At 48.3% G+C, this 13,244-nt stretch overlaps 1 protein-coding gene across 1 annotated transcript in view; it reads left to right on the top strand.

Moving 5' to 3' along the window:
• ano3 (anoctamin 3) overlaps positions 1-13,244 on the top strand; it is a 313,721-nt gene that overhangs the window by 184,444 nt on the left and 116,033 nt on the right. The window contains exon 15 of the mRNA XM_038808322.1: positions 11,557-11,639. Coding sequence (XP_038664250.1) covers positions 11,557-11,639 — 83 coding nt within the window. The remainder of the gene's footprint in view (positions 1-11,556; positions 11,640-13,244) is intronic.

Below are 13,244 nucleotides of genomic sequence, written 5' to 3'. Positions count from 1 at the left end.
GCTCCTTTCTCGCTCCGCAGATGCTGTCAGACCTGCTGGGATTGTCCAGTATTTTCGGGTTTTTTTGTCTATAGTTGTTGGTTCCGGTACACGTAGAGTTAATGTGGGCTTGAGAGGGTGGCGCAGTGGTATTGTCAGTGCGTCTAGTAAACCAGAGACGCAGAGTAATGCTCTGGGGAATGCAGGTTCAAATCCCGCCACTGCAGATGGTGAAATTTGAATTCAATAAAACTCTGGAATTAAAAAGTAATGATGACCATTATGATTGACGTAAAAACCCATCTGGTTCACTAATGTCCTTACCTGGCCTGGCCTACATGTGACTCCAGTCCCACAGCAATGTGGGCGACTCTTAACTGCTGCCTCAAGAGCAATTAGGGATGGGCAATAAATGCTGGCACAGCCTGAGAGTCCATGAGCAAATGTTTTAAAAGTACAATGCCACCCAAAGCACATGACCCAAAGCTAGTATAGAAATGGACAGATTGGCAAAGGCCCAGATGGAGTCAGGTACATACCTGTACCCTCTGCTATACACATGTAAACCAGTTGAGTATATTGCTTCCGATTCGTCAATTTTACAAAGCGAATTGCAGCCAATAAATTAGTTTGTTCACCGAGGGGCATATATAGAATGACATCTCTCCGCAAACAGAAGTAAGATCGATGACCATTACACTTGCCCAGAATCTGTTCACTTACATCTGTTCCTGTAGAAATACAACATTATTTTGAAATAATGTGCTATGGAATCTTTGTTGCAGTAAATGGTGCAACTTTATTTCAGGTTTCAACAGTGTGATTAATATGGTCGCAAACTCTTAACTTTTTTAAAGGTCTCGTGTATTAATAGGCTGTTGTGAATACTTGTTGCATGTTGTAAATATGTTGATGCATGTTATGCTCTTTGCTCTTCAGGGGGTACTAGCAGTTAACCGGTCTGGATCATAATATCTTAATGAACGTCCGTGTGGAGTTTGTACATTCACCCCGTGACTGCGTGGATCTCACCTCCGCAACCCAAAGATATGCAGGGTAGATGGAATGGGCCGTGCTAAATTGCCCCTTAATTGGCAAAATGTTGAAAAACAAAAAGTGTGCTCGGGATTTTAAACCGAGCACACGTTGGACTGCCGAGTGTAGAGTAATATTACCAGAATTGAGACGGTGGTGTGACCAGGAATGATTTGCAGCTCTGGGCTGGAGAGTGGGGTGGAGTGCAAAAGATGAAGAATCATAGAAGCCTTACAGTGCAGGAGGCCATTCGGCTGGTCAAGTCTGCATCGACGCTCTGAAAGAGCACCTTACCCAGGCCCACTCCCCTGCCCCATTCCCCTAATCCAGTAATCCAACCGCACCTTTGGACACCTAGTGGCAATTTATCATGGCCAATCCACCAAACCTGCATATCTTTGGACTTTGGGAGGAAACCGGAGCACCAGTAGGAAACCCACGCAGAAATGGGGAGAACGTGCAGACTCCGTACAGTCACTCAAGGTCAGAATCGAACCTGGGTCCCTGGTGCTGTGAGGCAGTAGTGCTAACCACTGTGCCTCTCTGCCGCCGAGGAAGAGTAACCTTATGGAACATTTTAAAATTATGAAGAAGTTTGATAAGTTGAATGGTGGCGAAACAGCTTATACTCGTAAATGGATCCAGCGCAAGGTGATAAAGACAGTCACTTGGTAGTACAGAACTTGAATATTGCTGAAAAGAGACATATTGTCAAAACTTCACACTTTGCACTCAACAGGACAAATGCAAAATGCCAAATTTCAAACAATCACCGCAATTCATACCATCGGGGGGAAGAGATACTGACTGGTTGGCACCAACGGTCCTCTCTGGTAGAGAATTCCAAAGATTCACCCTTTGAGGTGAAAATATTTCTCCTCATCTCAGTCCTAAATGGCCACTCCCTTACTTTGGGACTGAGATCCCCATGTTGTAGATTCCCCAACCAGGGCAGGTTAAAATAGCACGGCCTGTGAGCATGGAGGAGGGGTGAGGGCCAAATTCATGAGTCAGGTGGAGATTTGTAGGTGGGGGGGGGGGGGGGGGGGGGTTGTTATTTTCTTTTGGGGGAGGGGGTGGGTCCCAGGAGATCATTTTTTCTCTGCCTGCCCTTCTAAGGAAGATTTTGGAATTTCATTATCGTTCATCTTTATCTTCTCTGCCAGTGGGTCCGCATGATATTATGGGACCATGAGAAGGAGATGGTGGTGATTACTGGAATAGTAATCCTGAGACCCAGGATACTGCTCTGGGGACCCAGGTTCGAATCCCACTGTGGCAGGCGATGAAATTTGAATTCAGTGACATTCTGGAATCAAAAGTCTAATGACAGCCACAACGCCATTATCGATTGTAAACCAGAAACCCAGAGTAATGCTCTGGGGACCCAAGTTCAAATCCCACCACTGCAGATGGTGAAATTTCAATTCAATAAAAATCTGGAGTTAAAAGGCTAAGGATGACCATGAAACCATTGTTGCAAAAACCCATCTGGTTCACGAATGCCCTTCAGGGAAGGAAATCTGCCGTCCTTATCTGGTCTGACCTACATGTGACTCCAGACCCACAGCAATGTGGTTGACTCAACTGCCCTCTGAAATGGCCGAGAAAACCAGTTCAAGAGTAATCAGGGATGGCTAACAAATGCCAGCGATGCCAGCATCCCATGACGGTATAAAGACAAAGAAAATGATTGCACGTGTTGGATTTTACGACTGGTGGATTGCAGGCAGTGGGGGAGGTAAACTACCATGGGTGACGTGCCCATCATCGACCGAACTACCCCCTCCCCCCCCTCACAGTTGTACCAGCAGTGGGGGTGGTGTTGAACAGTTCGCCCACTCATGAACCAATTATGGCCCTTAATGTGGTCAGTTAATGGTCATTTTATGGCCTCATCCTGTCGCAACTGGGATTTAATCACTGCATTCCTTTGCAGTGCTTTCTCAAATATCAGTCAAAGCAATAGGTGCTCCGAGCACACACCGCACCAGAGCAGGCACTGGAAGTATTGGTGCCAGGTTGGGTTTTCGTACTCTGGATAGATTTAACACCGTTACAGTTGAAGCAGCTGATGGAGGGTTGTTGAGCGGGGGGGGGGGGGGGGGGGGGGGGGGTGTAGAAGTAGAAATCAGGAAAGAACTGGTTTGGTTGCAATGTCTGGGAGATAAAGTGGCTCATTGTGAATGCGAGTGGTCAGCCTTGAGGTCAGAGCACGAGCAAAGAAGCAAGGCTGTAGATTACAGCAAAAGTGAACTTAACCTGAAAGCAGGTGAGGAAGACATTTGCTGAACTGCACGATTGTCAAGGTGTGGCTTTACTTTGTAACCCCTCACATAAGTGCGATTCACTTGGGCAAAGAAGGATGATAAATTGTGAAAGAAGGAACAACAGAATGCGTACTGTATCTGATACTTACGCGGACATAAGCAGGGAGTGTGGTTGCAGAGGTGGGAAGGAAGGTTGATGCAGGGCCTGGAGCCTTCCCAGTAATGATGAAGGGACCTGCTCGGGACTGGATAGTTATATTTTCCGTCCCGTTTCTGGCCTGCTAGCCAGCCAGATTGCCAGCTAGCCTGGCTGGCGTCAGGAGATTATATTCAGGAGCAATTACCGACAGTCGGGAGAGGGGAGTAGGCAGGACAGCAGAGCTGGGTTTACTGGGTATGACCCTACTGCGACCTAATACACTGCCACAACAGTGTGGACGTCATGTGTTAACGTAATTTCAGTCCACTTGCCACATGGGCACTTGCAGGAGAAGGGCATCATAGCTTGAGGTGGAGAGGGCGGAGGGGGTGGCACAGCGGGTGTGGTCGTGGGGGGAGAAAAGGTCAGTCACAATTGTGGATTGCAAATTGCAATGGGAACTACAAAATGTCGGTCAGGCCAGCTATGATGATGGACAGAGAGACTGGTCACGGGGCAGAAGGCAGCTGGAAGGTGGGGGTGGGCAGATAATTGGGAGGGAGACTCAGATTATCGCCCATCCCGACCCACTTCAGCCCAACATGGTGGGGCTGGGATGTGGACGCGGGTGTCAAACCCATTAAGTTTAAACTCAAGTGAATGGAGTGAAAGCCACTGAATTTGTTTAGTTTAGGTGTTGCTTGTGTGACGGCACACATTTCATATAAAAAATGAAAATGGTAAAGTAAATCATTTGGCGTGGCACAGTGGCATAATGGTTAACACTGCTGCCTCGCAGCTGCAGGGACCAAAGTTCCAGCCTTGGGTGACTGTCTGCGTGGAGTTTGCACGTTCTCCCCGTGTCTGCGTGGGTTTCCTCCGGGTGCTCCGGTTTCCTCCCACAGTCCAAAGATGTGCGGATTAGGTGGATTGGCCATGCTAAATTGCCCCTGAGTATCCAAAAGGTTCGGTGGTGTTACTGGGTTACAGGGATAGGGTGCAGACGTGGACTTAAGTAGGGTGCTCTTTCAAGGGCCAGTGCAGACTCGATGGGCCGAATGGCCGCCTCCTGCACTGTAAATTCTATGATTCCTATGATTTGAGGTCTTGTGCATTTTTAAAATAATAACTGCAAGTAATTAGTGTTATTTTTTGCAAAGGTGCACTCCATAAACGGAAGCAAAATCAGCAAAATATAAAGAAAACGATAAACTTTCATTGTGAAGAAGGTGGAATACCATTCACGTCATGACGTATTAAATTAAGTTGCTCGTGCAACTCACCTGAGTGTGCATTGTCAGTGCAGCAACTGTTCCAAACTGTGACGTTATATTAGGGTGTTGTAGTTTCACACCCATGACTTTCACATGCGTAAACCTACCTCTGCTGTGCTGCAATATCTCAGGCCAAGTACTTTCTTCCAGGAAATTAAAGGGAGTGTCTGGAAGAATTATCTTGCCCTCCCCCCTTCGCAGTCGGTTGTGTTTGGTCCTTTATACCTTACGAAGGAATCCACCAAACACGTAGACTTGTCCAGACCAGATTCTTTATTGAGTCCTGTGTGGTAAGATAGTAATCTGATACAGAGCACGTTATCATGGAGTCTGCTTATTACTCCTCTGGAATCTTCACCTTGTACTGACCATTCACTTGTATGTCTAATTACCATCTCAATCTTCTTCTCCAATTGGCCAGATGTGTTTCCCCTTATATGGGAATATATGGTCACATGACCTTGGTTGAGAGACCGCATGGTGTATCTGCACTGCCACCCGCTGGTTGGAGGTCGCACGCCACCCATCTATGATACAGCCCATCGGCATATATATCACCACAGAGAGGACGGGGCCTTGGATGAGGGCACACGCTGTACACCTGTGATTTCTCAAAATGCAGCTGATATGTAAGCTGATCCTGGAATCCAACCCCAGGCCTGTTCATTTCCCTTCCCCTGTCCCTTATGTTTTTTTTTCTCATCGTTAATTTGTAATGAGTTCAGTCACCCCACTTTGGGCGGTATTCTCCCTTCAGCGACGCCGGAAATGGGAAACGCAATCGGGCAGAGAATCGCGGGTCAGCCGAAAATCGAGGCGGCGCCGGGTGCCCGAGGGAACGCCATGCTCCAGTGCCTCGCCAGTGGCGTGAGTGCGCCGGCATGGGCATGCAAATTGTGCAGTAAATGCCATTGGCAAATCATTAACCAGCCTGACCCGGCAATTTTCAGGTCCCGCCCCGCGACGTTCCATCTCCACCAAGAGGAATTACCGACGGTGAGGTTCGTTTGCGGTATTTAAAATCGGGAAAGAGGCACTGTGGCTGCTGAGGGAGAGAGTGGGGGTGGAAAAAGTGTCCAACATCGCGATAGTGCAGGAGCAGAGGAGGGCAGCCAGGAGATGGGTTGTCAGGTCGAGATGGACGGGCATGGACCACCATTTACGCAGCCTGCAAGGCAGGCCTGCAGCTGCGCATGCCGCCGACTGGCTGACTGCCCGCTGTGGACTTAGCACCACAAGTCATAAGGGTGCTTCCCCAAGCCGAAGTTTGACTCTTGTCAGCCGTGGGCTAAGTAAGAAATATTATGTAAAACAGCTTGCGAGGGTGGCACATGGCACAGTGGTTAGCACTGGTACTACGGCGCCGAGGACCCGGGTTCGAATCCTGGCTCTGGGTCACTGTCCGTGTGGAGTTTGCACATTCTCCCCATGTCTGCGTGGGTTTCGCCCCCGCAACCCAAAGATGTGCAGGTTAGGTGGATTGGCCACGCTAAATTGTCCCTTAATTGGAAAATAAATTAATTGGGTATTCTAAATTTATTTTTTTTTAAACAGCTTGCGTACATTGTTATCAGCTAAAACGTTTGATGACGATCTATGGTCCGCATGAAGAGAAAGATTGGGAACCCCTGGTCTCGGGGTTCAATCTTCTCATTGACTCTCTCACCACCTGCCACATGACCAGGCTGGCAAAAATGTCCTTCAGGACTCGATCAGTGGTCGTGCTACTGAACCACTCTTGGAGACGGACGTTGGAGCCATCCCACCCAGACTGTATTCTGTGCTCTCTCTATCCTCTGTGCTTCTCCCAAGTGGTGTTCACGATGGAGGAGCACTGATTCATCAGTTGAGGGAGGGCAGGAAGTGATAACCAACAGCAGGTTTACCTGTCCATTTTTTGACGTGATACCAATAATGAAATGAAAATCGCTTATTGTCACGAGTAGGCTTCAATGAAGTTACTGTGAAAAGACGCCTGTCGCCATGTTCCGCCGCCTGTCTGGGGAAGCTGGTACGGGAATCGAACCGTGCTGCTGGCCTGCTTGGTGTGCTTTAAATGCTAGCGATTTAGCCAAGTGAGCTAAACCAGCCCTCCGAGGTTCTTAAATCAATGTTACGGACAGGCAGGACAGCTTGTTCCCCACTATATACCACTTGGGGTGGATGTCCTGCCAGTTGGACAGGACATACCCAGGACGATGATGGAGGAGCCTGGAACATTGGACTGATAGGTTTGATTCAGTGAGTGCGATTACATCAGGCTGTTGTCCGACTAACCTGTGGGACAGATTTTCCAATTTTGACACAAATCCGCAAGTATTGTTCAGAAGGACTGGACTGGATGTGCCTTGGCCGTATTCAGTTCTTGGGTCGATGCTCTGTCTTGTTTTATTTTTCTTCAACTTTTTTGGAGAAGTTTGTTACAAATGAGTAGCATGCCCGCCCTTTTCAGATGACAGTTCGGAGTCAATCACGGCCTGAATTTTTTTGATGTTGGCTTTTGACCCCCACCTTCCGGTTAGTCAGAGGAGGATGAGTCCCTGCTGACACTGACAGGCCCGCTGCCATTTTATACTTAATTGGCTAATTGTCAGCGGGCGGGAGCTCCGTCCACACTTGGAAGCAAATCCCGCCTTAGAGAGCTGTTGGCCAATCAGGTTGTCTCCCAGCACAGCGCTGCAGTGGCTGGAAGAGGCATTATACCGCTGTGCTTGGGTCTAAGTGTCAGGAGCTGTGATGGGGGTAATTTGCAGGTGTTCTGAGGAGAGGAGGAAGAGGCTGTCCTGGAGGGTAACCAGGGGAATAGGCCCAGAGGGAGGTCCGAATATATCCAGTCCATGAGGGGAGGAAACCTCCTCTTCCAACGAAGATCACAAGACCATAAGACCTAGGAGCAGAATTAAGCCACTCGGCCCATCGAGTCTGCCCCATAATCATGGCTGATATTTTTCTCAGCCCCATTCTCCTGCCTTCTCCCCATAACCCCTGATCCCCTTATTAATCAAGCACCTATCTACCTCTGTCTTAAAGACACTCAGTGATTTGACCTCCACAACCTTCTGCGGCAAAGAGGTCCACAGATTCACCACCCTCTGGCTGAAGAAACTTCTCCTCATCTCTGTTTTAAAGGATCGTCCTTTTAGTCTGAGATTATGTCCTCTGGTTCTAGTTTTTCCTGCAAGTGGAAACATCCTGTCCACCTCCACTCTGTCCAGTAAGTATCCTGTAAGTTCAATAAGGTCCCCCCTCATTCTTCTAAACTCCAACGAGTACAGACCCAGAGTCCTCAACCATTCCTCTTGCGACAAGCTCTTCATTCCAGGATCATTTTTGTGAACCTTCTCTGGACCCTTTCCAAGGCCAGCACACCCTTACTTAGATACGGGACCAAAACTGCTCACATTACTCCAAACAGGGTCGGCCCAGAGCCTTAAGCAATCTCAGAAGTACAACCCTGGACTTGTATTCTAGCCCTCTCAACGCTAACATTGCATTTGCCTTCCTAACTACCGACTGAACCTGCATATTAACCTTAAGAGAATCGTGAACAAGGATTCCCAAGTTCCTTTGTGCTTCTGATTTCCCCGTTTAGAAAATAGTCCCTGCCTCCATTTCCCCTTCCAAAGTGCATAACCTCACACTTTTCCACATTGTATTCCATCTGCCTCTTCTTTGCCCACTCCCCTCGCCTGTCCAAGTCCTTCTGCAGCCCTCCTGCTTCCTCAATACTACCTGTCCCTCTGTAGATATTTGTATCATCTGCAAACTTAGCAACAGTGCCTTCAATTCCTTCCTCCAGATCATTAATGCACAGACCCCTGAGGCACACCACTAGAGGTTCTTCACTTATCTGTTTCCCACCCTGAGAATCTGGCATCCTCCAGCATGAAAATTGAGTCTGGGTGGGGAAAAGGCCCTTAAGTGACCACTTAGTGGCCAGTTAAGGGCATTTATAAGGGCAAGGGCAGGCTTACCATCCAAGGCCCTGCCCGCCGCATCATAAAATTGCATCCGGGTGGGGCCGGGCTGAATCCCAGAGGGAATTCGTTCCATGGAAATCGAATGCTGCACTCCTCTCCCTGCCTCAAAACTCACTGGGGGAAGGAGGGTAGAATTGAGGCCCGCATTGCTGTTATTCTGGAGTCAACTATGCGCGAGACCAGGTATACAGATGGTTTGCGATGCAGAATTGAACCCATATCCCTGACGCTGTGAGGCAACAGTGCTAACCATTGTGCCACCGTTTTGATTGGTTGGCTGCTGGCCACCACTTGTGTGCTATCGGTACAGGCAATATGGCCTCACCATGAGGATGTGGGCTTTTGTATCCCAAAGCAGCATCGTAGGGCGAATCTGTCCAGTAGTCACAGCATTTTAAATATGTGCCTCATTTGAAACTCTTCACAAGTGGCACTGTTGGGAAAAATCAGGTCATGCTCGCACTGATTCACTGCAGAGCTGATGCCATCACTCTGGCAACAGCTTTAGCTGCTCAAAGTGATTCACATAATTATGCCACCTCCCAACCTTCCCAAACAGCACAACAATCTGCCTTTTATTCGTTTTTCTCCTTCGGTTTCACGCTACGATTAAAGCTCATTGATACTGGCCCCTTTCCACAGAGGATGTGAGGAGTTCTTTGTAAATGTTACGTTGGCTCAGTAATGTGGAGTCAGTTTATTGAAGAAAATATAGCAAAGCACCTTGCGAACTTGGAAAGTTCAAAAGTGGCCGAGAGGTACTTTGGAAACCGTCATCTGATACCCCCTGTTGAATATTCTTCGGGGGACGCTTTGTGTTCAGATAGAAGGAGCTCTTTCTTGTTACTCACTGTGTGACCTCATTGTGGGCTTTTTGCCATCTGGGTCAGATTCAAGTTCTGCTTCTTATGGTGGGACTGTACTTGTGAACAAAAGGTAGCTCAGGTGCCACTTTTACCCTTTTTTATAATAGAGACAATATATCCAAGTGGTTTCAAATATTCATTAATAATAATCTTTACTATTGTCACAAGTAGATTTACATTAACACTGCAATGAAGTTACTGTGAAAAGCCCCTAGTCGCCACACTCCGGCGCCTGTTCGGGGACACAGAGGGAGAATTCAGAATGTCCAATTCACCTGACAGCATGAGTTTCCGTACTTGTGGGAGGAAACCGGAGCACCCGGACGAAACTCACGCAGACACGGGGAGAACATGCAGACTCCGCACAGACAGTAACCCAAGCCGGGAATCGAACCCTGGTCCCTGGCGCTGTGAAGCAACAGTGCTAATCACTGTGCTACCGTGCCGCCTTGTCACAAACAAATCGGAATGACTGGTGAACGCTGTGATTCTGAGCATTGTGAAAGAAATTCTACCCTTTATTCTAAATGTGGAAAAGGAAAGTTGATACATAGCAGAGTACATACGATCTGCCCCACGCATCTCTGTATGCAAAACCCATTTTACTGAACTCCCCAGCCGGCTTTAAGGATGACCAAATATGGCATGGGGGTAAATAAACGCAGAAGGTTCTGGAAACACTCGGCCGTTCGGGCAGGATCTGACCACGGCTATGTATGGCAGCTTGCTGGGTACACCTGGCTGACACATTCCCTGCATTACGACCTCTGTAAAGTTCTTCTTCAGGGCATCCTGAGTTTGTCCATGTCAATGTTTTTTTAAAATCATTTCATGGGATGTCGTCATCTCTAGCTCGGCCAGCATTTGTTGCCCGTTCCCAATTGCCCTTGAACTGAGTGGCTTGCTGAGCCCATTAGGGGGGCAGTTAAGAGTCCACCACATGGCTGCTGTGTGGAGTCACCAGTCGGCCAGACCGGGTAAGGACAGCAGATTTCCTTCCCTAAAGGGTATTTAGTGAACCAGATGGATATTTGCGACAAATTGGTCACCATTCGTGCGACTCGGTTTCAAACCCACTGACGCGCTAAAAACTGAGTCCAGTTTTGGGCACCTAAAGCGGAATCCTTCTCAGTGGGTGCAGTGGCAAGAACAACCCCGCTATCAAACGGGACTCTTTTTTTTTTCTGGCCTGGGTCGGAATCGCCCCGCCGTGGCCTCACTTACCTGGTCAGTGCAGGAAGAGATCTGGGAACCATTTAAAAATGCCGCCCTGATCTCTCGGACACCACATCAGACTAGCCTCCGAACACCCCCACTGCCCTTTTAGGGGTCTTCGAGCCCCCTCTCACCCCACCTCTTCAGGGCAGGCACACCCCCCCCCCCCAGCCCAATCCCTGGCACGGGCAACCTAGCACTGCCAACCATGGTGGCACTGCCAGGGTGCCAGGCTGGTAGTGTTAAGTTGCCCGGGTGCCAGCGGGAGTTCCAGGGTACCACCCTGTCCAGAGCCGGACCCCCAAGCAGCCTCCGATGCCCAAAGAGACCCCCCCCCCCGCCCAGGTGCCATTACGCCTGGTGCACCTTTGTGTGGACCAGTGCTCAACGGCGCCCTGGTGAGATCTTGTAGGCATGGCCATTCATTCCCAGGCCTCAAGAGAATCGGGCAGCGACATATATAAATAAGCCCGATGGCTCACGTAAGTATGTTATTCTCATTGGGCGAGATTCAGATCGCGAGGTCGGTGAGATCTCATTAGATTTTGCCAGGCTTTCCGAGCTTTGCAAACCTTGTGAGATTTAGCGGCCTCCTCGCGTCACCGAGTCGGGGGGCGACGAGGCCGTCCGATCATGCCCTATTTATTCTATTAATTTTGATTCCACCAACAGGGATGTTGGCTTTGGATCCTGTACCTCAGAGCATCCTCCAGGGTGCCTGGATTGCTCGTCCAGTGACATCATCTCCGCGCACTGCAAGCCTTTCTGATGTACCGTTTTCTTTTTGTATTATTGCAGCGACAGTCTTTTTGGAGTTCTGGAAAAGGCGTCGAGCAGTTCTCACTTATGACTGGGACTTAATTGACTGGGAAGAAGAAGAGGTTAGTTTGAAAGAATTTTGTGCAAATACATCCTGGCCGCAAAACATCAGCTTGAAATCAGCTATGAGTAACTCGCCAATTTGCTGTTTTATTTTGGTCACAGTGTCCCGCTTGGGGCTGCCACCCCCATTCGTGGGTTGGTTTATTGACCATTTGTTTTGTTGTGAAAATGACTATGAAGCGGGACACTGGGTTGCTGAGTAGGTAGGAGGCAGACATGAATAATGCTGCAAGCTGTAAATAGAGGAGCTATCAAGAGAAGGATTTGTGTCTGGGTTTATACATCACCATCTGGCCGGGGATGTTTATCAAGCTGTTCAGCATTTGAACATAGTGGTGCTATTTGGTCTGTATCATCCCACTTTATCTCCTGAGGGAAAGTACTGTATAACCACGCCAACATTGGTAAAACTATGAAAAATTGTGAATCTCCGCACAGCTATGGACTAACTATCGTTTGCATTCTCCCCTTTATAAATGCCAATCTAATTCTATCTCCTGTCACAGCAATACAGAAAACATGACGTTCAATAGTTTATTTAATCATCCGAGAAGTATATTTCCTCCTGTGTTAATCAAAATATATTTCACTCGGCCATCATTAAAAGCCTGGGAGCAGAGGTACACCCTTTTTCTTTGACTATGCACACAGAGAGAAATACACCTTACCGTATCCAATTTATCATTGTAACCTTCAATTCCGTTTATTTCTGTGTCTGCCGTTTACAAACCCTGACCAAAATATTCTGAGCACCTAATTATATCCCACATTAGACATAGATCATCTGCCATCTTGGTATAGGCATTGAAGGCACAGGCCCCAAGCAGGTAGGGGGCCCTTTGTATTTGCGGATAAAGAGCCACATACTTGTTAAAATTGTGCTTCCTTGAGCATGGGTGGTGCAGGCCGGATGCTCTCAGGATAACATGCTATACATCCGTAACAAACATGTTGTGGGCGGCATGGTAGCACCGTGGTTAGCACTGTTGCTTCACAGCGCCAGGATCCCAGATTCGATTCCCAGCTTGGGTCACTGTCTGTGTGGAGTCTGCACGTTCTCCCCGTGTCTGCGTGGGTTTCCTCCGGGTGCTCCGGTTTCCTCCCACAAGTCCCGAAAGACGTGCTTGTTAGGTGAATTGGACATTCTGAATTTTCCCTCCGTGGTCTCGAACAGGCGCCGGAATGTGGCGACTAGGGGATTCCGCCGCTTGGTGGAACCGATTCTGTTCTTGTGGAACAAGCCAACTATCTCTGGAAGCCCAATCCACAGCTCGCTGGCAAGATATTGCTGAGGCCTGTGACCAATTGCAAGTGAGGTCCAGGGCGATCAATTCTAATCCCAGTGATTTCAAATCTTAAATGTTTGATTGGTAAATGGCAATAAATGTTATCCATGTGCCTCCAGAAAGTTGCATGCTTTTGTTTGTTCACACTCTGTCAGCATTGTCCCACTGCAAGTTTTACTCAGGTGTTCTCACTATTCTGCAGACGGAACCCATTGTTTCTGTCACATCGTCATGAACAGCTTGTTAAGTGGGTGATAACGTATAATTGATCACATGGTATTAGCAGTCGTCCACCAGGAACATCCTGGGAGTCACCAT

Source organism: Scyliorhinus canicula, chromosome 9, assembly GCF_902713615.1.
Source record: "Scyliorhinus canicula chromosome 9, sScyCan1.1, whole genome shotgun sequence".
NCBI classification, from domain to species: domain Eukaryota; kingdom Metazoa; phylum Chordata; class Chondrichthyes; order Carcharhiniformes; family Scyliorhinidae; genus Scyliorhinus; species Scyliorhinus canicula.
The sequence above is the reverse complement of the archived record's forward strand: the minus strand, read 5'-3'. Positions and strand labels throughout refer to the sequence as shown.